Source organism: Physeter macrocephalus, chromosome 7, assembly GCF_002837175.3.
Source record: "Physeter macrocephalus isolate SW-GA chromosome 7, ASM283717v5, whole genome shotgun sequence".
NCBI lineage: Eukaryota > Metazoa > Chordata > Mammalia > Artiodactyla > Physeteridae > Physeter > Physeter macrocephalus.
The window spans coordinates 2,803,384-2,828,248 of NC_041220.1; the positions used below are offsets into that span (position 1 = coordinate 2,803,384).

Sequence of the window (24,865 nt, forward strand, 5' to 3'; positions counted from 1 at the left end):
TTGTAGGTCTTTTCCTTCTCTTGTGTTTCCTGCCTAGAGAAGTTCCTTTAGCATTTGTTGTAAAGCTGATTTGGTGGTGCTGAATTCTCATAGCTTTTGCTTGTCTGTAAATGTTTTAATTTCTCTGTCAAATCTGAATGAGATCCTGGCTGCATAGAGTAATCTTGGTTGTAGGCGTCTCCCTTTTATCACTTTAAATATGTCCTGCCCCTCCCTTCTGGCTTGCAGAGGAATCCCCTTTTGGGGATTCCCCTGTATGTTATTTGTTTTTTTTCCCTTGCTGCTTTTAATGTTTTTTCTTTGTATTTAATTTTTGATAGTTTGATTAATATGTGTCTTGGTGTGTTTCTCCTTGGATTTATCCTGTATGTGACTCTCTGCGCTTCCTGGACTTGATTAACTATTTCCTTTCCCACATTAGGGAAGTCTTCAACTATAATCTCATGAAATATTTTCTCAGTCCCTTTCTTTTTTTCTTTTTCTTGGACCCCTATAATTGGTGTTGGTGCATTTAACTGTTGTCCCAGAGGTCTCTGAGACTGTTCTCAATTCTCTTCAGTCTTTTTTTCTTTATTCTGCTCTGTGGTAGTTATTTTCACTATTTTATCTTCCAGGTCACTTACCCATTCTTCTGCCTCAGTAATTCTGCTATTGATTCCTTCTAGAGAATTTTTAATTTCATTTATTTTGTTGTTCATCAGTTTGTTTGCTCTTTAGTTCTTCTACGTCCTTGTTAAACGTGTCTTGTATTTTCTCCATTCTATTTCCAAGACTTTGGATCATCTTTACTATCGTTACTCTGAATTCTTTTTCAGGTGGACTGCCTATTTCCTCTTCATTTGTTTGATCTGGTGGGTTTTTACATTGCTCCTTCATCTGCTGCGTATTTCTCTGTCTTCTCATTTTGCTTAACTTACTGTGCTTGGGGTCTTCTTTTTGCAGGCTGCACGTCGTAGTTCCCATTGCTTTTGGTGTCTGCCCGCAGTAGGTAAGGTTGGTTCAGTGGCTTGTGTAAGCTTCCTGGTGGAGGGGACTGGTGCTTGTGTTCTGGTGGATGAGGTTGAATCTTGTCTTTCTGGTCGGCAGGACCATGTCCAGTGGTGTGTTTTGAGGCGTCTGTGAACTTACTATGATTTTAGGCAGCCTCTCTGCTAATGGATGGGGTTGTGTTCCTGTCTTGCTAGTTGTTTAGCATGGGGTGTCCAGCACTGGAGCCTGCTGGTCATTGAGTGGAGCAGGGTCTTAGCATTGAGAGAAATTTCTGGGAGAACTCTCACCAATTGATATTATGTGGTGCCAGGAGGTCTCTGGTGGACCAATGTCCTGAACTTGGCTCTCACCTCAGAGGCTCAGGCCTGACACCCTGCCAGAGCACCAAGACCCTGTCAGCCACATAGCACCACACTGTGTTCCGAGGGGCTCACTGGGAACAGGAAATGATGCCACCACTTGGCCTCAGGCTCCTGAGGGATGACCTGGATGCTCCAGGGGCACCATCCAGGGCTGGGTTAGAAGAGCTCCCACACCAAGGGATGTCCCCTCCCCCAACCCCACCTCCACAGGCTTCACTCTTAATTTCAGATGGCAGCATAAACAGAAATAAAATGTCGGCAGTTGGCAACACAAACGAAGTACCCTTAGGTGGCTATGTTCATTAGAACTCAATCATGAATGATTTGAGGATGGGAGAGGTCTACAAAAGATTAAGTGGAGTATTAACTAGTTCCTGATAGACATTTATAAGAAAAGAAAGGCATAAGCAACCTTTACTTGATCTCAGAGAAAGTGTTAGCGTTCAAGTGGACCACATGTGACTCAGCATCTCTGCCAATATTTGGCCCATGCTGCTTACAATTTCATGGGTTGTACAGTATAGATCCTGTTAAATATATTTTAGCACAGTTGTTTTTTACAATAGAAATTACCTGAAAATCAAGACCAGTGGATAAATGGATAACCAACAGAGACCTTCTGTATAGCACAGGGAACTCTGGTGAATATTCTGTAACAACCTAAATGGAAAAAGAATCGATACATGTATATGTGTAACTGCATCACTTTGCTGTACACCTGAAACTAACACAACTTTGTTAATCAACTACACTCCAATATAAAATAAAAAAGACCAGTGGACTTAAAAAGAAGGGGAATTCACATTTAATACATATGACTTCTGTGAAAGGCAGTAGGGGGCTCTTTCACATCCATTAGTTTTGTCTAATCACACCAAAAACCCTGGGAGGGAGTTTCACTAATCCCCATGTTCTGGAAGAGGGAACTGAGAAGTGACAAGACCTACTGAGAGTCCACAAGGGCACATTGGGAACTTCCAAGACACCCTCCCTGCCCAGCAGCAGGCACACTCAGCCTGTGCTGGGCATGCGGGTGCAGGTGTAGGCACCAAGCGTTGGGAACTGCTGTGGTCTGCAGTTGTGGTAACTCCAAGAAAAGGCAGAATCAGAAACACACTACTTTCAGATTTAAATGAGCCTCTTTGACTTTGCTGAATAATACGCAGCTGTAGGGAAAAACATTAAAATTAAGCCTATGGTATATGTCATTCACAAAATAACAGCCACGTGGGAATTCTAAAAAGGAAGCAGTGGCCACTTAATCTGTAGCCTGCAGATGTGCGGTTGGCTAACAATCCCTGCTCTGAGCTGCCCCATAATGACGTTTAGAAGCCTGCTTATTGTATATCCTCCCCAAAAGGTAATATCCCCACTATGCATCGTGAGACATTTGTGTCACGTCCAATAAAACTTTGTCCAACTCTCATAGCCTGTAAATGCCTTTGAAATTGTCCTTTGGGATAAAGATGGAAAAAAATATCACTTGGAAAAATATTTTCAAAGATGAAAAAATATATCACTCCAAAATTAGACTCCAAGTCATAAACACACAGATGATATGGAATGACATATCTTATAAATAATATTTCTGGCATTTAAAATTCTTTGGGTCTCACACCCATAATTCTGAGAAAGCTTAAAGCACACATGCATCGCACACACACACACACACACACCACACACACACACACACACACACACACACACAGTGTCCAGGTAATTTCATATTTACTTAAAAACCGTGTGTGTATGTGTCCAAATACCAGGCAGATGGGAGTGACTTAAATATTCTTCAAATAATAAAAATTCTAGGGAATTCTCTGGAAGTTCAGTGATTAGGACTCAGCGCTTTCACTGCCATGGCCCAGGTTCAGTCCCTGGTTGGGGAACTAAGATCCTGCAAGCCACGTGGCTCGGCCAAAAAATAAAATCTAAAACCTGGAAACTTTACAAACCGTTTCAGCTACAATAAGTTTAAAAGATTAAAATATGTACCAAGCTTTTTTTATTGTACTTCGAAAAATTTCAAACCTACAAAAGTAGTACAATGAATACCCATATACCTTTCCTCTGGATTCACCCATTAATATTTTCCCACATTTACTTTTTCTCTCTCACCAAACTCACACACATGCATATGTTTTCTTGCTAAATGATTTGAGAGTAAATTGCAGACATCATGACTCTTCCCACCTAAGCACTTCAGCCTGGATCTCCTAAAAGCAACATTCTCTCAGCCCCCATACGATGACTAAATTCAAGAAATTTAACATTAATAAAATAAGACTATCTAATATAACATCCATATTCATATTTCATCAATTTTCCTAATTATGTCCTTTATAGAAAAAAATATTTTTTTCCTAATCCAGGCTCCAGCCAGGATCACACCTTGCATTCAGCATCCTCAGCTCTGTAGCTTCCTTTAATCTGGAGACAATGACGTGAGTTTTGAAGAATGTGGGCCAGTTGTCTTATAGAATATTCCTCAATTTGGGTTTGTCTGATGCAAACACAAGACTGTTACAGAAGTTGTCATAGAAATACACCAGAGGAAAGCTACCTGCTGTGTTTGGGGTCTGATCTCTTGGTAAAGCATCTCCTCACATTTTCATTTCTTTTTCTTTAAAATTGTAACTCACGGGACTTCCTGTTTTAACCTGTCCCTTATTCTTCTAATTGTCCTCAGACAATCTTCAAACAAAGACTTGCATTTATCTATCCTAACTTTCAAGGTCATCTCTGAAGCCTTAACCCTAACCCGCACTTCCCCTTCCCTGGTTGGCAATCATTTCCAGGGTTCCTTCACCCTCAGAGCTCTGATGTTCCCCTCCAGGTAGCGAGCCTGCATTGCTGTTTTCATCCATCACTTCTCTATCAGTGAGAAATGCACTCTACATGCAACGAAGAGAAAGACCAATCAACAGTGGGTTAAACAAATAAGAATTTATTTTTCTCACATAAACAGTCCAGCAGAAAGTGTTTGCTGACACCAGATCAGCTGTCCGGCCATGCCATTAGGGTCCTTGGCTTTTCCTGTATTTCCCAGTCCAACATCCTCTGTGCTGGTTATTATGTTCCAGGCTTAGCTCCTAATTCATGGAAAGATGGCCACTGTCTCTCCAGACATCAAGTCCATGTTCAAAGCAGGACGAAAGGGAAGAGTGGCATGTAGCTCCATCTTTCCCTGTTAGCTTTCCCAGAAATTCCTTTAGAAGACTTCTGCTTCTTAGATCTCATTGGTCAGGATTTGGTCCCAGAGCCGTGCTTAATTGCCAAGGCAGCAGGAAAAGTGGGAAACAAGAGTAGCCTTATTGTTGAAGCCAGACATCTCCTCAGCCGGGACTGAAGGCATTGAGAGGCAAAGGGGAAATAGATAACAGGTGGGCAACGTACAGATTCTCTGGTTCCTCCAATGCTATGTAGATTTACTCATTCCCTCCTGCTCAATTTTATTCTAGGTGCCTTCTGGATTTTTCTTCATTTATCTTCTCTCCCTTCTACGTCTCCTTGAAAAATGAACTTTCACATAGTTTTATTATCACTTCATCTTCCTCCTAGAGTCAAATAATATTACAACCACTGGTACTGTCTCCACCTTTGACAGGTGAAGAAAGCTGAAATCCAGCAAGGTGAAGACCCTTGCCTAAATTCACCCATCAGCTGAGAGGCACACCCAAGAATAGAACATAACTCTATTGACTATCAGCATTGTCAGATCTGCCGCTCAGAATACGCGGTGCCTATGTTCCACTCTGCTCTGTTTGGACCCTCTTGCCCATACCTTGGACATTTAAATACAAAATTCTCCATGAGGCTTCATCAATCCAGTTGTTTGTTTCTGGAAACTTCTCCAAAAAGGAAAAATAATGAGAAAACCGTATTTTTCCCTTTTTACTTTTTTAATTTACTCTCTAAATATGAAGAAGGGAGAAGTGGGGTGATAAACTATTGTCTTCCTTGGAAATCATTGCTCCTCTGAACCCTGAGATTGAATTTGTAGAGCTTCCATCTCCAATACGTCTGTCAAGTAGCAATGGGACCATGTCTATTTAGATGCATCATTCTTGTCTTTGGCCTTGTTGGGAAACATCTTGGGACACCCAGGTCAACACAAACATAAAATACCTTTATGAAGCAGCCAGCATCTCATCCCCGCACTGAAAGATTTAAAAGGGGGACAGCGCACCCAGAATAGAAATAGTCAGAGAGGGAGTCGGTTTGAAGGTGTAATTGACCTTGGTCTTGAAGGGTAAGACTTAGCTGAAAATAAGATATGTGGCAAAACTGTCACGAGCCAAGAAAGGGAAGCACAAATATGAATGGTTTTTCAGGGGTCTCATAAGCAGGTCAATGGAGGGGGTGGGGGGACCAGTAGAGGGGAGTGGTTAAAAACACATGTTCTGAAGTTGGACAGACCTGAGTCTGAGTCCTAGTTCTGCCACTTCCTAGTTCTGTGATTCCCCAAGCAAGTTACTCCTCTATGCCTTACCTTCTAAGCTGTAAGATCATGATAATATTAATAACTACTCAATGGCATCGTTACGAGGATGAAATAAAATAAGGTATGTAAAGTGCTCTGTGCTAGTGCCTCAAATATAGTAAATGCTTAAAACATGAAAGAAAAAGCTACTGATCAGAGTGCAAAGGTCAATGTACTGGACTCTTAGGTTTAGGAAAGTAGGTTGTGGCCAGTTGTGGAGGCTTTGGCTCTAAGGCTAAAGTGTAATCCGAAGGAAGCCATTAAAAGTGTACCAGCCAGACGTGAGCTAATCCAGACTGGAATCACAGCTGGGAGAGGGGTAGTGGAAGGGCACTGCTGGATGGAAAGCCTGTTAAGAAGATGTACAACAGCCCTTGATTTATGGTATTTATTTCTTGGCTGCACTACTAGTGTCATCAATGAACTGAGAAGCAATCAAATGGGATGGTTGGACAGTCGAGAAAAGAGTTATGTCATAGTTTGAGGCCTATGCTAGAAATGTATAAATAAAAAATTTAGAACTTCCAGCTATTCTGTGTGTTGGGAAGCATGTGCACTCATTCAATATATGCTCACTGGATGTTCATGATGGCAGAATACTAAACCCTAAGCAATGTTTACAATAACATCTCACCCAACTAAACATCACTCATACTAGAATCTCCAAAACTTTGATTCTTGAAAACCCAGGCATTAAAAAAAGAGAAAGAAGGAAATCTTGTCCTTTATCAGGCCCTCGTTCATAGCTCATTTGCTCACTTTACAAAAAAAGGTCTACACATAATGTCTGAGTATCTGCATTTTTAGCCATAGCAGATTTAAGTAATACATTAGAAATGGTAATCAGAGCACTGACTCCATAGAGCAGACAGATTAATGATAGTTGAAGTGACAGCTGATAAAGAATTGACAGCTGATTTTAAAAAACCATAAAAATTTGACAGGACTCCAAAAGCACAGGAGTCTGTGGTCAAAGTTGTAGGACATGAGTGCCCTCAAAGCCCCTAAGGCATCAATGTGTTACCAAGTCTAAGTTCATACTGCTGGCTGCATGACAGGCTAATAAATCGAGAGACAGGGTGTTGGGACAAGGAACAGCGACTTTATTCAGAAAGCTAGCAGACAGAGAAGATGGTGGACTCATGTCCCAAAGAAACATCTTGCACAGGGTTTGGATGCTAGTTTATCTTTTTTCTTTTTTTTTTTTTTTGTGGTATGCGGGCCTCCCTCTGTTGTGGCCTCTCCCGTTGCGGAGCACAGTCTCCGGACGCGCAGGCTCGGCAGCCATGGCTCACGGGCCCAGCCGCTCCGCAGCATGTGGGATCCTCCCGGACCGGGGCGCGAACCCGGTTCTCCTGCATCGGCAGGCAGACGCGCAACCACTGCGCCACCAGGGAAGCCCCTAGTTTATCTTATAGAGCAAAGAGGGAGAGGTGAGGAGGTAAGGTGAAAAATGTGACAAGTTGTTGTAAGTCTTTCCTGGTCCAACCAGACTCTGGAGAGGGGATGTGTTAATGTCTTCCTTCCTGCAGCCATTCAGAGGTACACCTGGTCAGGATGTTTCCTGGGAGCTAAACACAAGTATTTTAGCTTAACACTCAGGCATGGGAGGCAGGGTTCCCAGAGATGGGCCACTGCGGACGCTTTAAGCTGTAGGCAACATCCCTTTAATGATTAACTTGTAGCAAAAGCAATAGAACATAAAGGTTAAAGTAAAAGAAGCAGCTCCAATATGGAGCCAGGTTTGTTCTTCCCTGTTACAAACACAGCAACCCAAATTCATAAAGGAAGGTTACTCTTGTGTTCAATAGATCTCCAAATCTTTAGAAGTAAAGCTACACCCAAAACTTGAATCAGAGATACCAGTATAGAATTTCTGACAAGTTTTTCTAAAAAAGGGAGATGAGAAATGAGGATGTACTTGGCATGGGGAAAGAAGTGTGTTTTCTTCTGTCTTGTTTTTAAGCAGGGAGACACAAGAGCATGTTTCAGGAAAGAGGTGAAGATGGACGATGCTGAGAGACAAGGGAGAACTGCTGGATCCATCCTGAGCAGTAGAGAGGGATGGTGGCTGAGCTCAGGGGAGGGACTGGGTTTAGACAACGTGAAGGGGGCATGGAGGAGGTGGAGCTCACGAGGGGGAGGTCCATGCAGGCATTTGTGAGGCTCCTCGGGTGGCCTCAGGAGGTGCTGGAGGCTCAAGGAGAGAAGGAAGGAAATAATCATCTAGGAGATGGGAGAGCGTATGGGAGAGAGAACACTGCCGAGAGGCATCAAGGCCCCTCTCGCATTTCATTGGAAGGAGGCGGCTGTGTGCCCGGCACATTTGGGGACCACAAACATCTGTTCATGGGTCAATGCTGTGTAAGTTCTGCAGTCAGACAGGAATAAGGACAGACAATAAGAAAGGCATAATTCTTGGGAAACTGAGTGTCCAATTCATCTGGCCCAGCATAAGTTATGAGAAAGAACATTAACAAAAGATTTAAAATGAGAAACTGGGCTAAGACAAGATCATGAAGGGATATTGAGTACCTGGATTTTGTCAGGACATTGGTGTGTTTTTCTTTTTGTTTTGTTTTGGTTTGGGGTTTTTTTCAGCTTTGTTGAGGTATAGACAATTGAATTTTTCAAGGTTTTCTGTGTATATCAGAGTACACACATCGCAAAATCTCAAATTTGAAGTCTAAAATGCTCCTTTAAATGATAACTTCTTTTAAACATCTGTTTATGTTATTCATAGATTGATGGAACTAGTTCAAGCAGCCTGAAAATATTTTGTGGCTGATCCCCTTAATTTTGGCAGAATATCCTTAAATTATCTATCCAATTTTTCAAAACCTCCAGAGATTCTCTTAGTAACCCAATCCTTTGTTTAATGATTCTTGTAGCTAAGAAACGATCCCTTAAAACTAACTAGAAAATTGTCCCTGGCATCAGAGCATAGACAAACGGCAGCCTTTTCCCCATGTTACCTGCCAAAACAACAGCAATCACGGCCTTTCAAGAGATACAACAGGTGCACTGATCCCTCTGCTTGGTAATGTCCATCTACTTCTAAGATCTCATGAAATCAATTAGAAAATCTCCACTAGAGAAGATAAACAAGCCACAGACGTAATGAATTGTCTGTCCTGCAAATGAGCGCATGTGTTCACAGGCTGCTGACACGGGATGCTTTCCCACTGGTGCTTCACCAATGCCTAATTCTGAGTTTCTCAACCTGGGCACTACTGACATTTTAGGGTGATAAAACTTTTGCGGGATGAGCTGCCCTGTGCATTGTGGGATACTTAGCAGCATCACTGGACTCTACCTATTAGATGCCAGTAGCACACCCCCAAGTGGTGATGATAAAAAATATCTCCAGACGTTGCCAAATGTCCCTTTGGCTGCAAAATCATCCCTGACTGAGAGCCACTGGCTTGGTCCTACCTCGTTTCAAAAGGTCTAAAGAAAACCAGCTAATTACAATGGGTGTATTTTCATCTCTTGCCAAAAAAACAGATTTTCATGCATTTGAATCATCTGTAAATAGCTTCAGATTATTTTTTATTTTTTTTATTGAAGTATAGTTGACTTACAATGTTCCAGGAGTACAGAAAGGTGATTCAGTTATACATACACACATATACATATATATTCTTTTTCAGATTCTTTGCCATTATAGGTTATTACAAGATATTGAATATAGTTCCCTGTGCTCTACAGTAGGTCCTTGTTGTTTATCTATTTTATATGTAGTACTGTGTATCTGTTAACCCCAAATCCCAATTTATCCCTCTTCCAGATTATTTTTATTAAAGAATAGTCACTTTAAAAAAAAAAAAGTCCAAATTTTCCCAAGGATATAAACTGAAGAGTAAAATCACCCCTTTCTCTTACCATTACTGTCCACTTCCCAAAGACAACCACTGACAATAGTTTCTTGTTAGTATATCAGAATTTTATAAAGGATATAAATATATATACAAATAAAACCAGACTCTATAGGCTGTTGTTCAACTTACTTTCTGTATCTCAATGATATGTACTGAATATCTTACTATATTAATAGGTGTATATCTACCTCACTTTCCAAAATATTGAACTGAATATCTTATTATATTAGTAGGTGTATATCTACCTCACTTTCCAAAATGCTGAACTGAATATCTTATTATATTAGTAGGTGTATATCTACCTCACTTTCCAAAATGTTGAACTGAATATCTATACAAGAATGCAGAGTTCTATAATTACATTATATATTTATTTAACAACCCCCTATTACTACTGGTATTTTTATGTATTTTGTTGTTGGATATCTGAAATAGTTATTGATAGTTAGCATTTAAAAGAGAAACTATAAAATAAGTGGGTTAAATATAGGGAAAATTTGCCTTTGTACGTGGCTTTTCATATTTTGTTTTTGTAAATTTTGCTTCCTAACGAAGTATTTTAGCAAACTGCCTCTACACCTTTTACGCTGTGGGTAGTTACCCAAGGAAATAGGAATACTGCATATTTTCCATAGACTATAAAAAGGATTTCAAATGCTGGAAATAAGTCATAGGATCCAATAAGACTCTTATCTTAGTGTCTGCAAAAGCCATGGCTATTCAGAAACACTACAAACAATTAAACAATACTCACCTCTTTTATTTGAACCTAAGTTAGCAGAACTGCCTCTAAGCAGTGACTGCATTGATTCCAGACTAACCATACTGACATTTTCCATTTTAACATTTCATGTTGTTACAGAATGAGGGTTATAATTTCACTGAGTTAGTGTTTTCCATAGAAAATGAGCTCCCTAGACACATTCGTAAGTGCTTGTGCGTTTCTGTCAAGGTCTGTCAAAAAGTAAAAGTTCAGTTTTATTCCATTAGTGATAAATCCCTAGGAACTTAGCTTCCAAGATATGTTTATTGAAACCCTTAAGATTTTAGTTCTGATAGAGGGATTCAAGATCTGGACACAAGCCAGGTCAGATCATGTCTCCCCGAAAAAATGATAACCAGCCCCAGCATTATCACCTCACTATATGGTTAATGAGGGCAGTTTCCTCAAAACCACATTATTAAAATGCTTTACTGTACTTCCTCTTTGGCTTTGGCCCTTGAATTACTCTGGCACCCAATTAAGTCAAAGAGAAGTTATGATCACTGCAAAATGTCTGGACCATCTTTCCCTTTTCTGGGGGAACTGTAGTTCCCCCAGACCCACGAAATGCAGATACATATTTTTTAGTTATAAGGGAATGACAATAATTTGTCCTCCAGCAGAAAAAAAGAAAGCCACTGATTTTCACTCAGTACTGTGTCTCACTTGGCAACCAGTACATGTAACTGTTCATCTGTTTTTCCATCCACTTAATCTTAAAGGATTTCCAGGAGAAGGAAGAGATTTAAGTGCTTCATCCAAAAATATTTCTGCCTTTGTGATTAAAATTATTAAGCATGTTTTCCAAATGGCTTCAAATTTTGACTGCAATATTTACCTGACTTCTTATGCATTGGAGTAACTTTTCAGTTAGGGTGCTTTTTAAAAAATAATAATTTATAAATTTCTTAAATTATGAGTGATTTTTGTATGAGAGTATTCAAATGAAAACAAACTGTAATTGCAAAAATTTTAATTCAAGTATCACTAAAAGCAAGATGCACTTATACCAACATTAAGTACTAACTTATACCATGCTGACAGAGCCAGTACCTTATCCCTGCCATGTTGTCACGGCCATCAGCTGCCCCCTGCATCACGAGGGCTCTGCTAAGTGTTTTACTTCAGTTCTGAGTCTGTTGCAACCCATATTCTCTGTTGAAATTATTAATTTCCCGGTCCCAGTGCCTTACAAATTCCCACTGCAAAAATATATCCAGCTATATTTAATACTTGATTTACTGTGGTCAGAAAGCCTTCAAAAACTTATTTAGAGTCCGGCGCTCAAGATGTCGAAGCGAGGACGTGGTGGGTCCTCCGGTGCGAAATTCCGGATTTCCCTGGGTCTTCCGGTTGGAGCCATGATCAACTGTCCTGACAACACAGGAGCCAAAAATCTGTATATCATCTCTGTGGACGGGATCAAGGGACGACTGAATAGACTTCCTGCTGCTGGTATAGGTGACATGGCCACCATCAAGAAAGGCAAAGCAGAACTCAGAAAGACGGTACATCCAGCAGTGGTAATTCGACAAGGAAAGTCACACCGGAGAAAAGATGGTGTGTTTCTTTATTTTGAAGATAACGCAGGGGTCATAGTAAACAATAAAGGCGAGATGAAAGGTTCTGCCATCACAGGACCAGTTGCAAAGGAAGGTGCAGACTTGTGGCCCAGGACTGCATCCAATGCTGGCAGCATTGCATGCTTCTTCGGTGTATTTGTAAACGAAAAAAATAATAGAAATGACTTGCTCCATGTCACTCTTCTTGACACCACCTAACCCTCAGCCCCTCTGTAAAATAAAACTATCCAGTGCAAAAAAACAAAAAACTTATTTAGAAATGCATCTACTCCTAAGCCACATATTTTCCCTGTGAGGTAAGCTTAGCAACATTTGCACTAAATCCCATGTTCTTAAACTTTTCTGTCTCATCTATTCACTCCTTATCTAAAAGAGCTTGCTATCACATTTAAGACTAAACCAACAATTTTAAAATAAGCAAAAACAAAAAAAAACCAATTCAAATGAAGCCATTCATGGTCCCCCTGCTGCTGTGTTCTCTTCCTTCGTGTTTTGATGCCTGGTGCGTGCATGTTTGCAAATTCACACACACCCAAGACTAACATAAACAGAGAGATGAAAAAGTGTTTGCTTACTCCATTTAGGCCTCACATCCAGAAATCACTGAATCTTCCTTATTTAGAGCCAAACAACATAGAACCATCCAAACAGAGATTCTCAGTGAAGAGTAGCTTATCAGGACTGAGGGATAGATAGAGTAAGGCATGTATGGCTTAACAGAGCAGCTCCAATATTATGCTTATATTTTGAAAAGCCATTCTTAATAACTACAAAAAAATAATAGAACTGGACCAAATTGTCTAGGTTGCTATGGAGCCACAAAATATATATACTCTTTCACACCATACACAAAAATAAACTCAAAATGGATTAAAGACGTCGATGTTAGACTGGAAACCATAAAACTCCTAGAAGAAAATATACGCAGAATACACTTTGGCATAAATTGTAGCAATATTTTTTTGGAACTGTCTCCTCAGGCAAAGGTAACAAAGGCAAAAGTAGACAAATGGGACCTAATTAAACTTAAAAGCTTTTGCACAGCAAAGGAAACCATTAACAAAATGAAAAGACAACCCAGTGATTGGGAGAAAATATTTGCAAATGATATGACCAGTAAAGGGTCAATATCCAAAATATATAAACAGCTCATACAATTCAATATCAAAATAACAAAGAACCAGATTAATAAATGGGCAGAAAACCTAAATAGACATTTTTCCAAAGAAGGCATACAGATGGTCAACAAGCACATGAAGAGATGCTCAACATCACTTATCATCAGGGAAAGGCAAATCAAAACCACAATGAGATATCACCTCCCACCTGTCAGAATGGCCATCATCAAAAAGAACACAAATAACAAGCATTGGTGAGGATTTGGAGAAAAGAGAACCCTCCTACACTGTTGGTGGGAATGTAAATTGGTACAGAAACTGTGGAAAACAGTATGAAGTTTTCTCAAAAAACTAAAAATAGAGCTACCATATGACCCAGCAGTTCTGCTCCTGGGTATCTATCTGAAGAAAATGAAAACACTAATTTGAGAAGATACATGCACCCCAATCTTCATAGCTGCATTATTTACAATAGTCAAGATACAGAAGCAACCTAAGTGTATCAACAGAGGAATGGATAAAGAAGAAGTGGTACATATATACAATGGAATATTACTCAGCCATAAAAAAGAAAAATAATGCCATTTGCAGCAACATGGATGGAGCTAGAGATTATCACACTAAATGAAGTAAGTCGGACAGAGAAAGATAAATACCATGTGATATCGCTTATATGTGGAATCTTAAAAAATGATACAAATGAACTTATTTACAAAACAGAAATAGACATAGAAAACAAACATGGTTAGGGGAAAGAAGTGGGGGAGGGATAAATTAGGAGTTTGGGATCAACATATATACCCTACTATATATAAAATAGGGAAACAACAAGGTCCTACTGTATAGCACAGGTTAACTGTACTCAATCTTGTAATAACCTATAATGGAAAATAATCTGAGAAAGACTATATATTGTACAAATTACATATTTAATATTAAAACAAGTGGCCATGAATTCTACTCTCACGATTTGCGTATTAACAACAAAATAGGATATTTTTTTCTATTTTAATATGAAAGTGCAAGAGTATATCATGCAAACTAAGAAGGCAAGAATCTGTTTGTGGCAAGACACAGAGTTGTCTTTCCAAGGGCAAATTAATATCCTTGCAGAATTCTACACTCATTTTTCAAGCACCTCTCTTTGTTGCACTGATATTTGTGAATTGCAATAAACTTGATAAATGAAATTAAACTGCTTGCCACCAGGTCAGAGAAAGCTCAGAACTATGGATATACATTAATGTAAAGCCAAGTTATAAAATGCATAAAAGTTATTTTGGTCATCGAGGGCTTCTTTCCTCAAGAGTAAAGACAAGCTTCCTTCCCCTAGTCCAGGAAAGTTAAAATAATGTTTGTGGGAAGGAATAAGATGTAAAGCTTTACTCTGGTTTTTTACTCCTTCAGTTGCATGGATGCAGCTAAGCCAGGTGATGCAGGCAATGAAGCTGGCAGGGTTGCCAGAGACCATCTTGCTACACTGAGCACATCGTACAAAGGACCTGTCTGCATGTCAGTCCCAACAATGTTTCCTTACCTTAAACTGGCTTTTTATTCCCCAGTCATCTCTCTTGGAGCTTTCAGTACACTGGCTGCCAGGGAAAGATTTGATAGCTTTGTGATGTTTTTATCCCAGTTGATCTACACAGCCCAACAGAGAACACTAACCCCACCAACTCTGAAGGTATGTGTAGGCTATTCATCCCTGACGCTCAGGGAGCATGGCCTCCTGTACTGGCCCCTCCACCAGGCCCCCACCAGTCTTTCAATTACTCATTCAACCATCCTTGCAAATGAATTGCCAACATGAGATTTTTTTCATATCTGGAAAGAGGCTGTGTGTGTACAGAAAAGACACTTTTAAGTTCTTGATGTATGTTAGGAAAGCATTCTTTTTTTTTTTTTTTTTTTGCAAAATAGAGAAAATCTGACCTACCAAGGCCTAAACAAGGATGTGTTTGTTTTTCTCACATAAGGAGGATGCTGCTTAACCCGATGGTTTCAGGGCTGGCATTTCTCAGATCCCTGTGAGTTTTCTTGGCCTCACAAGCGTGCTTGTTTCCTCAGAGCTGCAAGACCGCTGCTGCAGCTCCACACATTACATCATGTGAAAGGCAGGAAGAAGGTGGAAGGCATGGCAACTGCTCCATCCATTCTTGTGTCAGGAGAGCTAACCCCTCAGGACTTCCTCAGCAGGCTGCACCTGTGTCTCATTGCCAGAGCTGTGCCTCTTAGCCACCGAGAAGCAAGGGAGTTGGGAAAGAAAGTATCGTATTCTGTACATAGGACCTGCAAATTAAACTGACAATAGATAGATTAACAGGGGAAAAAGTTTACAAATTTTATTGATGTTATTATATTTAATTGTACATGCATGGAGTCTCCATAGAAAAGAAGTGAAAACTCAAAGAAGTGGTTAGACTTGAGGGCTTATATACTATTTTAACAAAGATGATAAATTGTGGGAAAGTGACAAGAGAGGGAAGGGGGCAATTGGGCTTCTATAGGTGGTAAGTTGTGGGCAGGTAAACCCATGGGGAAACCAGTGGAAGAGAGGCTTGTTTTAGTAGTTTGCTTGCACAGACTCATCTCAGTGACAACTTTCCTTCTCTAGTGATAAGGGTTGTTCTCCTCCTGATTCAGGAGAGAGCAGGGGAATACCTTCATCTGGAGAAGGGATTTTTACATAGCTTCAAAGACCCCCTCTACAAAATGCTTATTAATCACAAAGGCTAACTTTACAGTGGAGAAGTGTGGGAGACATCATCTTGATGAAGTGACCAAGGTGATCATCACCAGGAATGGGACAGAGCAGATCTTGCACTACCTGACAGGTTGACATGAGCATCTCTTCTGTGAATTTCTTGCCGAAGGTGCCTAACCTAAATCTAATTATGATGAAATAAACCAAAATTCAGGAACACTCTACAAAATAATTCAAGATAAGGAAAGACTGAGAAATAATTTCAGATCAAAGGAAACTAAAGGACTGTGACAACAAAATGCAAGGAGTGACTGTGAACTAGATCCTTTCACTGTGAAGGACAGTTTTTGGTCAATATGTGAAACTTGAATGTGTTCTGAGATTTAAATGGCAGTAAGGGATCAATGTTCATTTTCTAATTTTGATGGTTCTAGTGTGGAGAATGTCCTTCTAGTAGGAGAATGTCCTTTCTTATAGGAAATACACACCAAAGTTTTTAGGGGGATGGAGCATGGTCAGGAACTTACTCTCAAATTGTTCAGACGGGGAAAACGTTCTTAATAATATATTTGCAACTTCTCTTTAAGTTTGAGATCATCTCAAAATAAAAAAGTTATTTTTAAAATATCTCTAAGATTCCAAATTTATTTATTGAATCATAATATTATGAAAATGTAGGACTAATCTCATGACACTATCATTAAAGAACTATACCTGTTTCTGGGTCTTCCCTGGTGGTGCAGTAGTTAAGTATCCGTCTGCCAATGCAGGAGACACGGGTTCAAGCCCTGGTCTGGGAAGATCCCACATGTTGTAGAGCAACTAAGCCCGCACGCCACAGCTACTGAGCCTGCGCTCTAGAGCCCACGAGTCACGACTACTGAGCCCATGTGTCACATCTACTGAAGCCCACGCACCCTAGGGCCCATGAGCCACAACTACTGAGCCCGCATGCCTAGACCCCGTGCTCCGCAACAAGAGAAGCCACCAAAATGAGAAGCCCGCGCACCACAACGAAGAGTAGCCCCCCCGCCTGCCACAACTAGGGAGAAAAGTCTGCACGCAGTAATAAAGACCCAAGGCAGCCAAAAAATTAAATAAATAAATAAATAAATAAATAAATAAATTTTTAAAAGAACTATACCTGCTTCTAAATATAAATTTTAAAGACAGGACATAAAAGTACAATATTCATAAAAGTAAGTTAGAGAAGAATTTTCAAAACAGCAGGATGAAAACACAGGCAGGTATGTTTAATTAAAATGTCTTCAAATAGTCTCTGTGACTGAAGCCTGACAATTCATCAAAGAATTTTTCTGAAACCCTTGATTTTTAAAGTTGGTTCTTAAAAAATTAATAAATACATAAAACAGTCTCAACACAGATCAATGTATTTATATGTACACTGCGGGTCTCTGAAATGTGTGATGTTCTACCAATGATATCCTGTGGTATACAAATCCTGTGTCTTGACTCTGTTCTAATCAATTTGTTGAGAAGAGATTGATAAATAATTTTTAAATAATTTCACAAGTGAGAACACTATGTGTAAAAAGCTCATTATTAAATAGATTTGACTATTTCCTTTATCAAATGATGTTCTCTGAAACAAGTAAGGACAGTCAAAACCTGACATAGATGGATTTCTCCCCTAGGAGAATGTCACCTGCCTTGTTATCAAAATGTTCCACTATATCTTACAAAGGAAATAGTCACTTTTATTCTTTTCATGTTTTGATGATAGACCACAAATACGTTTTTACACAATAAGCTCTATTGACTGTTCAAACTATTCTGTTTTTTTCTTTATAATTGACTATTATTACTATTCTATAAGGTCTCAATGATTTACAAACTTGGTAAAGATAATAAGCAACAGAATTATCTTGGATTCTACAATAATTTTTGAAACCCTATAAATCTGAGGTTTTAAATGGCACAGTTAATTTATGTCCCTCCACACAAAAACCTGCACATAGATGTTAATAGGAGCTTTATTAAAAATTGCCAAAACTTGCACACAACCAAGATATCCTTTCCTTAGGTGAATGGATAAACTGTGGTACCTTCAGACAAAGGAATATTATTTAGTACTAAAAAGAAGTGAATTACTAAGCCATTAAATGACATGGAGGAACCTTAAATGCACATTACTTAGTAAAAGAAGGCAATGTGAAAAGGTCAGGAACTATTTTATTTGCTGCTATAGCACAATGTCTTGCGCAGAACCTTGCCCTCGGGAACTACCCCCCATATGAGTGAACATGGGCAGTGCTTTCCTGTTACCGCCCCTCCTCTTCTTCCCCCAGTATCAGACCAGCCGTAATTCTAAGCCAATAGTAACAATGTAAGAAAGTCTTGATTTTTAAAATGATTGGATGAAATATTTTTGAAAGAGAAGAGGGGAATTGAGCTCAACTGTAAAGTATGGGCAGACATTTCATAGAAAAAGAGGGATGGTGAGGACATTCCAGGTGGGAAACGAGAAAAAGCAAAGAGTGGAGACTCCTGGCATCTTCTGGGGACACGGAAAAGAACATCCTTTAGGGGTGGAGGTTCTTGGAAAATAGTTGGTGTCAGGCTGGTGCGCAGGGTGAGGCTGCATACGGACAGTGGTACCTGCCAGGATGCCAAGGAAGGTCTGCGGAACGTGGGGAAACCGCTCTTTGCAGTGTCTTGGGTAAACCTCTCTCCCCTCCCTCTTCACAGTTGCTCCCGGGAGCGGGCAAGATGTCTCATGCGCCCTGGGCTACTTCCCCTGCGGCAACACCACCAGATGCTTGCCTCAGCTGCTCCACTGTAATGGCGTGGATGACTGTGGGAACCAAGAGGACGAGGACAACTGCGGTGAGCGTGCCCCGAGTCACAGCTGGATGGGGCTTGGGTCACAGTAGCACCAGGGGAGGGAGGACCGGGGTCAAGTCGCTGAGACCTCGCGGTACAGAGGGAAATGGGAAATGAGAAAATGAAGTTGAAATACAAAATATACGGCACTTAAGGAAATCTTACATTTATTTTATTAGCTTAAAATACCCATTCTTATAAAGAAGATGCAGTTTTATGCATATATATGTTTGTGTGTGTATACATAATACACAGTGGAATACTACTCAGCCATAAAAAAGAATGAAATAATGCCATTTGCAGCAACATAGATGGACCTAGAGATTATCGTACTAAGTGAAGTAAGTCAGACAGAGACAAATATCATATGATATCACTTATATGTGGATCCTAAAATATGACACAAATGACCTATTTACAAAACAGAAACAGAATCACAGGCATAGAAAACAAACTTATGGTTACCGAAGGGAAAAGGGTTGTAGGAGGGATAAATTAGGAGTTTGGGATTAACACATACACACCACTATATAGATAAACAACAAGGACCTAGGTATAGCACAGGGAATAAATTCTTTTTTTTAATTAATTTTTATTGGAGTATAGTTGCTTTACAATGTTGTGTTAGTTTCTGCTGTACAGCAAAGTGAATCAGGTGTACATATACATATATTCACTCTTTTTTAGATTCTTTTCCCATATAGGCCATTACAGTGTATTGAGTAGAGTTCAGCACAGGGAATATACTCTTTAACTTGTAATAAACTATAATGGAAAAGAATCTATAAAAGAAAATATATATATTTACTTAGTATGACATATATATGTACAACTGAATCACTGTGCTGTACACTGGAAATTAACACATTGTAAATCAACTAGACTTCAATTTTCTTAAAAAACCATTCTTTCCTATGCATTATTAGCTCAGATTCTGTGGGGCAGAATCTGGGCTCAGCTGAGATCAGCTACACGGTCTTCTTGCCTCTGCTGCGCTTTCTCGATGCCTCTGCAGGCCTGGGTTGGCTCTGTCCCCGTGCCTGCAACCTGGGCTGAGACAGCTGGGGACACTGGCCCTTCTGCCACATCCCTCCCAAAGCACATCACAAGGCCAGCCCTGTTCCAGCAGGGGAAATGGAGCCCTTCTCCTGCAGAGAGCAGCTCAAAGTTAAGTGCGAGGAGCTCAGACAGAGGGAGGGCAGGCTGCAGCCACGCTTGACACAGTTGGTATTACGTTTGCTTTTCCCACAGACATTAATATTAACTCGCAGTGACTCAAAGAGTCCCACCTCCATGACCTTAGGAAGGTCTTTTAATTTAAATATTTCCAGGAGCAACCATGATTTGTCTGTTTATTTATCTTATTGAAACAGCAGCTGATATTTGAAGAAGTGATATTTTTCTACACTCTTGATTTTGTAGTTATGTGTGTATGTAGGGGTGTGTGTGTGTGTGTGTATGTGTCCTCTTGATTCAGGGATAGTTATTCAGGAGGTGGGTAAGCTTTCCCCCATCTCCTGAAAATGTAACTGTAGTTTATTTTGGGGGGAGATAAACTATGCAGATTTCTATATTTGGTCCTGAAGGATGTTCATTACTCTGAATCCTGGTGAATTTTAATAGAATATAACACTAGGAATGACATTCAGGTCTATTTCTTCAAACTTAGAATTGAATTCTGATGACAAGAATATGGGCATGACTCTTGTGGAAACAGTGCTTAATGGGAAGCAAAATCAGGTTGGAGACGCATCCTCCGTAACTGTTTCTTCTTTCCCTCCTCTTTCCCATCCTCTTCCTGCCGTGTCTTCCACTCTCTGCAGGTCTGTGACCAGCCTCTCCCGCTCTGTCCCGTCATTTCCGTGTGTCTCCCCGTCTAGTCCTCCTCTCTAGCTGCCCAACTGCACTCCTTCCTTTACTCTCTCTCAACTCCCCTTCTTATTTTCGTCCTTCTCTTGTCCTCCATTCTTTTCTTTTTCAAATCAAATCCACCTCAGTATTCATAAATTAGATTTTAATTATTACTTAGCTCACTCCATTAAGTTTACAAGCTGCTCATTATACAGATTTTAATACCTTTACTTCCAAAGAAAAAATTCAAGGAGTTGCTTTTAATTTCCAAGTAGCCGTAAAAACATTCCTGCCACGCCTACCCCACCCTTGGGCTGAGTTGCCCAGAAGGGTGGTTTTTATCTTATGGTCAGTGGACTCCGAGAATCAAGAAAATCTTCAGGCACGGTGCGGGGTCTGTAAATACCCTGAAGACTATGAAATGTTGTGTATTTGTGTGCATGTGCCTTTTCAACAAGGAAAGTGTTCGTAACTTAACAGCTTTGCAAAAGGTTTAGAGTTTTTAAAAGGCAAAAAGCTTCCTTATTCCTGTCATTGGCTAAAACAGATATCTAGAAAAACAATTTCATCCCAAGCTGGAATCAGTTTCTCCCAACTAGCACTGTAAATCTGTCCATATAAAATCAGTAGTTGTAGACCTACTAGAGCATGGACTTGAGGACATGGGGAGGGGGAAGGGTAAGCTGTGACGAAGTGAGAGAGTGGCAGGGACATATATGCACTACCAAATGTAAATTAGATAGCTAGTGGGAAGCTGCCGCATAGCACAGGGAGATCACCTCTGTGCTTTGTGACCATGAGAGGGGTGGGATAGGGAGGGTGGGAGACGCAAGAGGGAAGAGATATGGAAACATATGTATATGTATAACTGATTCACTTTGTTGTAAAGGAGAAACTAACACACTATTGTAAAACAGTTATACTCCAATAAAGTTGTTAAAAAAAAAATCAGTAGTTGTGAGTAGTTTACGACAGTAATCGCAACAGCAACAACTTTCCCTTACCTTCTTTGATTTCTTTTTATTTGTTTTTTTGACAGGGAACTAATATTTATTAAGCACTTAATGTATACTAAATACCAACATTATACTTTAAATTTTTTAAATTTTATTATGGTAAGGACACTTAACATGAGATCTAGCCTTTTAAATTTTGAAGCAATTTTTAAGTCGGCCGTACTGTTCTTTTTTTTTTTTTAACATCTTTATTGGAGTATAATTGTTTTACAATGGTGTGCTAGTTGTGGTCACAAAGCACCCAGCTGATCTCCCTGTGATCTCTTGGGAACACATGTATATGTATAACTGATTCACTTTGTTGTAAAGCAGAAACTAACACATCATTGTAAAGCAATTATACTCCAATAAAGATGTTAAAAAAAAAAAAAGAAAAGAAACAAAGTTGTAGCAAGATTCCTCAACGAGGCATCAGAAGGTTCAGGCTCAGATCCGGGAAGTGCCTCTTTCTGGATGTCGTTACTTCAGCAAATCATTTCTTTGGGCTAAGTCCCGTTCCTTACTGTGAAATTGGAGTAATAAATTTATTGTGAGGATTAAGTGAGTTAACTACCATACTTGGCAGTTACTCTGGAATTCACCTCTTTGATATTCTATCCGAGGAATTGTTTACATCTGATTGGACTCCAAACCAGGGAAGTACTGGTTTGTAGGTGTGAAGGGAAGTATGAAGCAAGTTGAGACAAGGTAGTGTAAGCAATCTGTCCCCCAGATCTTGTTAATGTATCATCTTAGGGATCTCGGACATGAGCAGGGAATGGTGTGTACTACTAACTTTTATGAAAAAGAAATATTCAGAGCATGGATCAAATAACTTAAGTTCTAGCTACATGTGCGTATAAATACCTTAAATATTAGCATGTGAAAATAAACAGCATTTATTTAATCAACTATTACTAATTATTAAAAATACAGGTGACATTTGGAAAGCAATTAATATTTTAAAATTTTATTGGACGAAAAAGAGTATGCTCTTTTAAAATCTTTGTTATTCACCATTGCCGACATTTAAAAATCCCCACATCCAATTTTGGAAATATGGGGAAAATCATAATCCACTCTTATGAAAACGTTTCTCTGTAACAAATATTGTGTTAAACTGTTCCTGGTCTTCTTATGCCAGGATCACATAACTCTCCTGAAACTCACCTAGACCAGCAGACCCCCAAATGTAGTTCAGGACCAAACCCATCAGAGGCATCTAGGAAGTTGTTAGAAATTCAGGTTCTCAGGATCCATCCCAGCCCTATTGACTCAGAAACTCTGCCACTGGCCCTGCAGTTTCTATAAGCTCTTTGTGTCATTCAGATGCACAGGAGACTTTGAGAACCACTGACCTAAACCCAAGTGAGCAGGAAGTAAGGGATGCACGCGAAATAGTAGCCACAGCAGAACTAAACTTGAATCAAGACTTCAGTATGGCGTGCAAGCATTCTAACTTGTTACCAAACTCCATTATTACAATTATTATCAATTTTTTTTTGTTTCTATAAGAAAAATTGACACTCTACTAGTGGCAGTCAGCTGGAAATACCAAAAAATTGAACTACGCTCAAAACCTCAAAGATGGCCAGTTGAGATGCTGCTACTATTCATGCATGAAAGGGTTGGAACTTCCCAAGAGGGATGTCAGAATTTCACACCATTTTTACAGTCCAGGTCATAAAAATTATGAGATGTAGTTATTTCTTCCTGCTTCTCATTACTTTAATTTCCTTCACTAGCTGTGGCTTTTTCCTTCATTTTATAGTACCTGTATAATTTATGCTCTCCCAGCTGTTCATTTTTAAGACATCCATATTTAAATTTGATCTAAAAGGACCAAGTTAGAAAGTTGGTCCTTTTCAGAATATGTCAACCTCATGCATATTTGAATAAGCAGCACTAAATATATTTGCAATCACATAAAATACAATATCTTAGATATAAAAGGAAAACCCACAGCTAAAAATCACTTTCAGAGTGATCATTTACAGCTTGGTATATTGTCAAATAAAAAATCTTTTTCTAATGGAAGGGGGGACTTTTTCTTGGTTAGACCTTTTAAAAGATACATCCTAAAAAAAGTAGTTCCAAAAAGCTCTCCCTTATTCCCTTAAGCTACTTAACTTTGACACCAACAGTAATTATTAAAGTGGAGAAAAAACTCAAACAGAAATAGTGGTAATAAAATTTAAGGAAGTCACTTAAAAAAAATGAAACACCATCAAATAAGTTAAACTGACTCCCCATAGATTGAACTATAATATAAACTAATTATATTTAGAAAGAACTGTTACTTTTGTATTATCACAGACATCTTAAACAAGTAGTCTAATTTGACTATAATTTTCCAGTTCTCTTAGAAAACCCAAAAAAAACAAAAGAATATAAAATATTTTTTAAAAGTAAAATATCTCAGTACAAAAAGCATAAGGTATCAAATCACTGAACATTTTTTATGGACACAATGCAAGGAAAAGTTTAAATCAAGTTTTTGATATAAAATGATTAAAGTTTTCAGTTGCATTCACAAAGATCCCTTCTTTCTAAAATATTTGGGCAATACAGAATTTATATATATGTCTACTAGGCAATTACTCTGGAGTTCACATCTTTTTCATTCTGTCCCAGGAATTATTTACATTTGACTGAACTCCAAACCAGGGAAGTCCTGGTCAAAATTGACTGCACCGTTTTTATAACTTTGATCTTTACTGATAAACTCCAATATGGAAATGGCACAAATTTTTCCCAAATTATGCCATTTGATATAATTCCCATTATGTTTCTACCATGTATTACTAACACATTTAATCATCTCCATGCAGAACTATCACAGATGCAATCAGAAAAGAGGCCAAAAAAGAAATCTTTGAGTCATTACAGTAGTGTTTAGTGTGACAGGGACGAACCAAAAAAGGAGGGACCATTCACTGTTTCAGCTAAAACTCTTAGATACTTGGGAGAATATGTCTGGGTAAATACCAACGGAACCTGATTACAAAAAGGTGTGAGACTCTCATTCAGGAATTATCTTTGGCGAGTTCAAACTGCGTGCCAACTTGGTAGTAAAAGTGAAATATTAAAATAGCATCAGAGGGGTGGGACTCCGTCCCTGCCTCTGACACCCTCACATCTTACTTCTCTCGACCTTCATTCTCTACTCTTGGAAAACGGAAATCAGCAACATTATCATGAATGTGCTTTGAGATGTCATGACAGTCTATAGTATGCCTTAAAGAGAATTTTGGCCGGGAAAGTGGAATCTTATAACCTGAAGCACTTTAA

At 39.3% G+C, this 24,865-nt stretch overlaps 2 protein-coding genes across 2 annotated transcripts in view; both read left to right on the plus strand.

Moving 5' to 3' along the window:
* The window catches only part of RXFP1 (relaxin family peptide receptor 1), a 111,825-nt gene that overhangs the window by 19,293 nt on the left and 67,667 nt on the right, over positions 1-24,865 (plus strand). The window contains exon 2 of the mRNA XM_028491557.2: positions 18,594-18,731. Coding sequence (XP_028347358.1) covers positions 18,594-18,731 — 138 coding nt within the window. The remainder of the gene's footprint in view (positions 1-18,593; positions 18,732-24,865) is intronic.
* On the plus strand, positions 11,669-12,410 carry LOC102995792 (60S ribosomal protein L23-like). The gene has a single exon (XM_024126665.3). It carries the CDS (start codon positions 11,769-11,771, stop codon positions 12,258-12,260), a length of 492 nt encoding a protein of 163 aa, XP_023982433.1. The 5' UTR covers positions 11,669-11,768; the 3' UTR covers positions 12,261-12,410.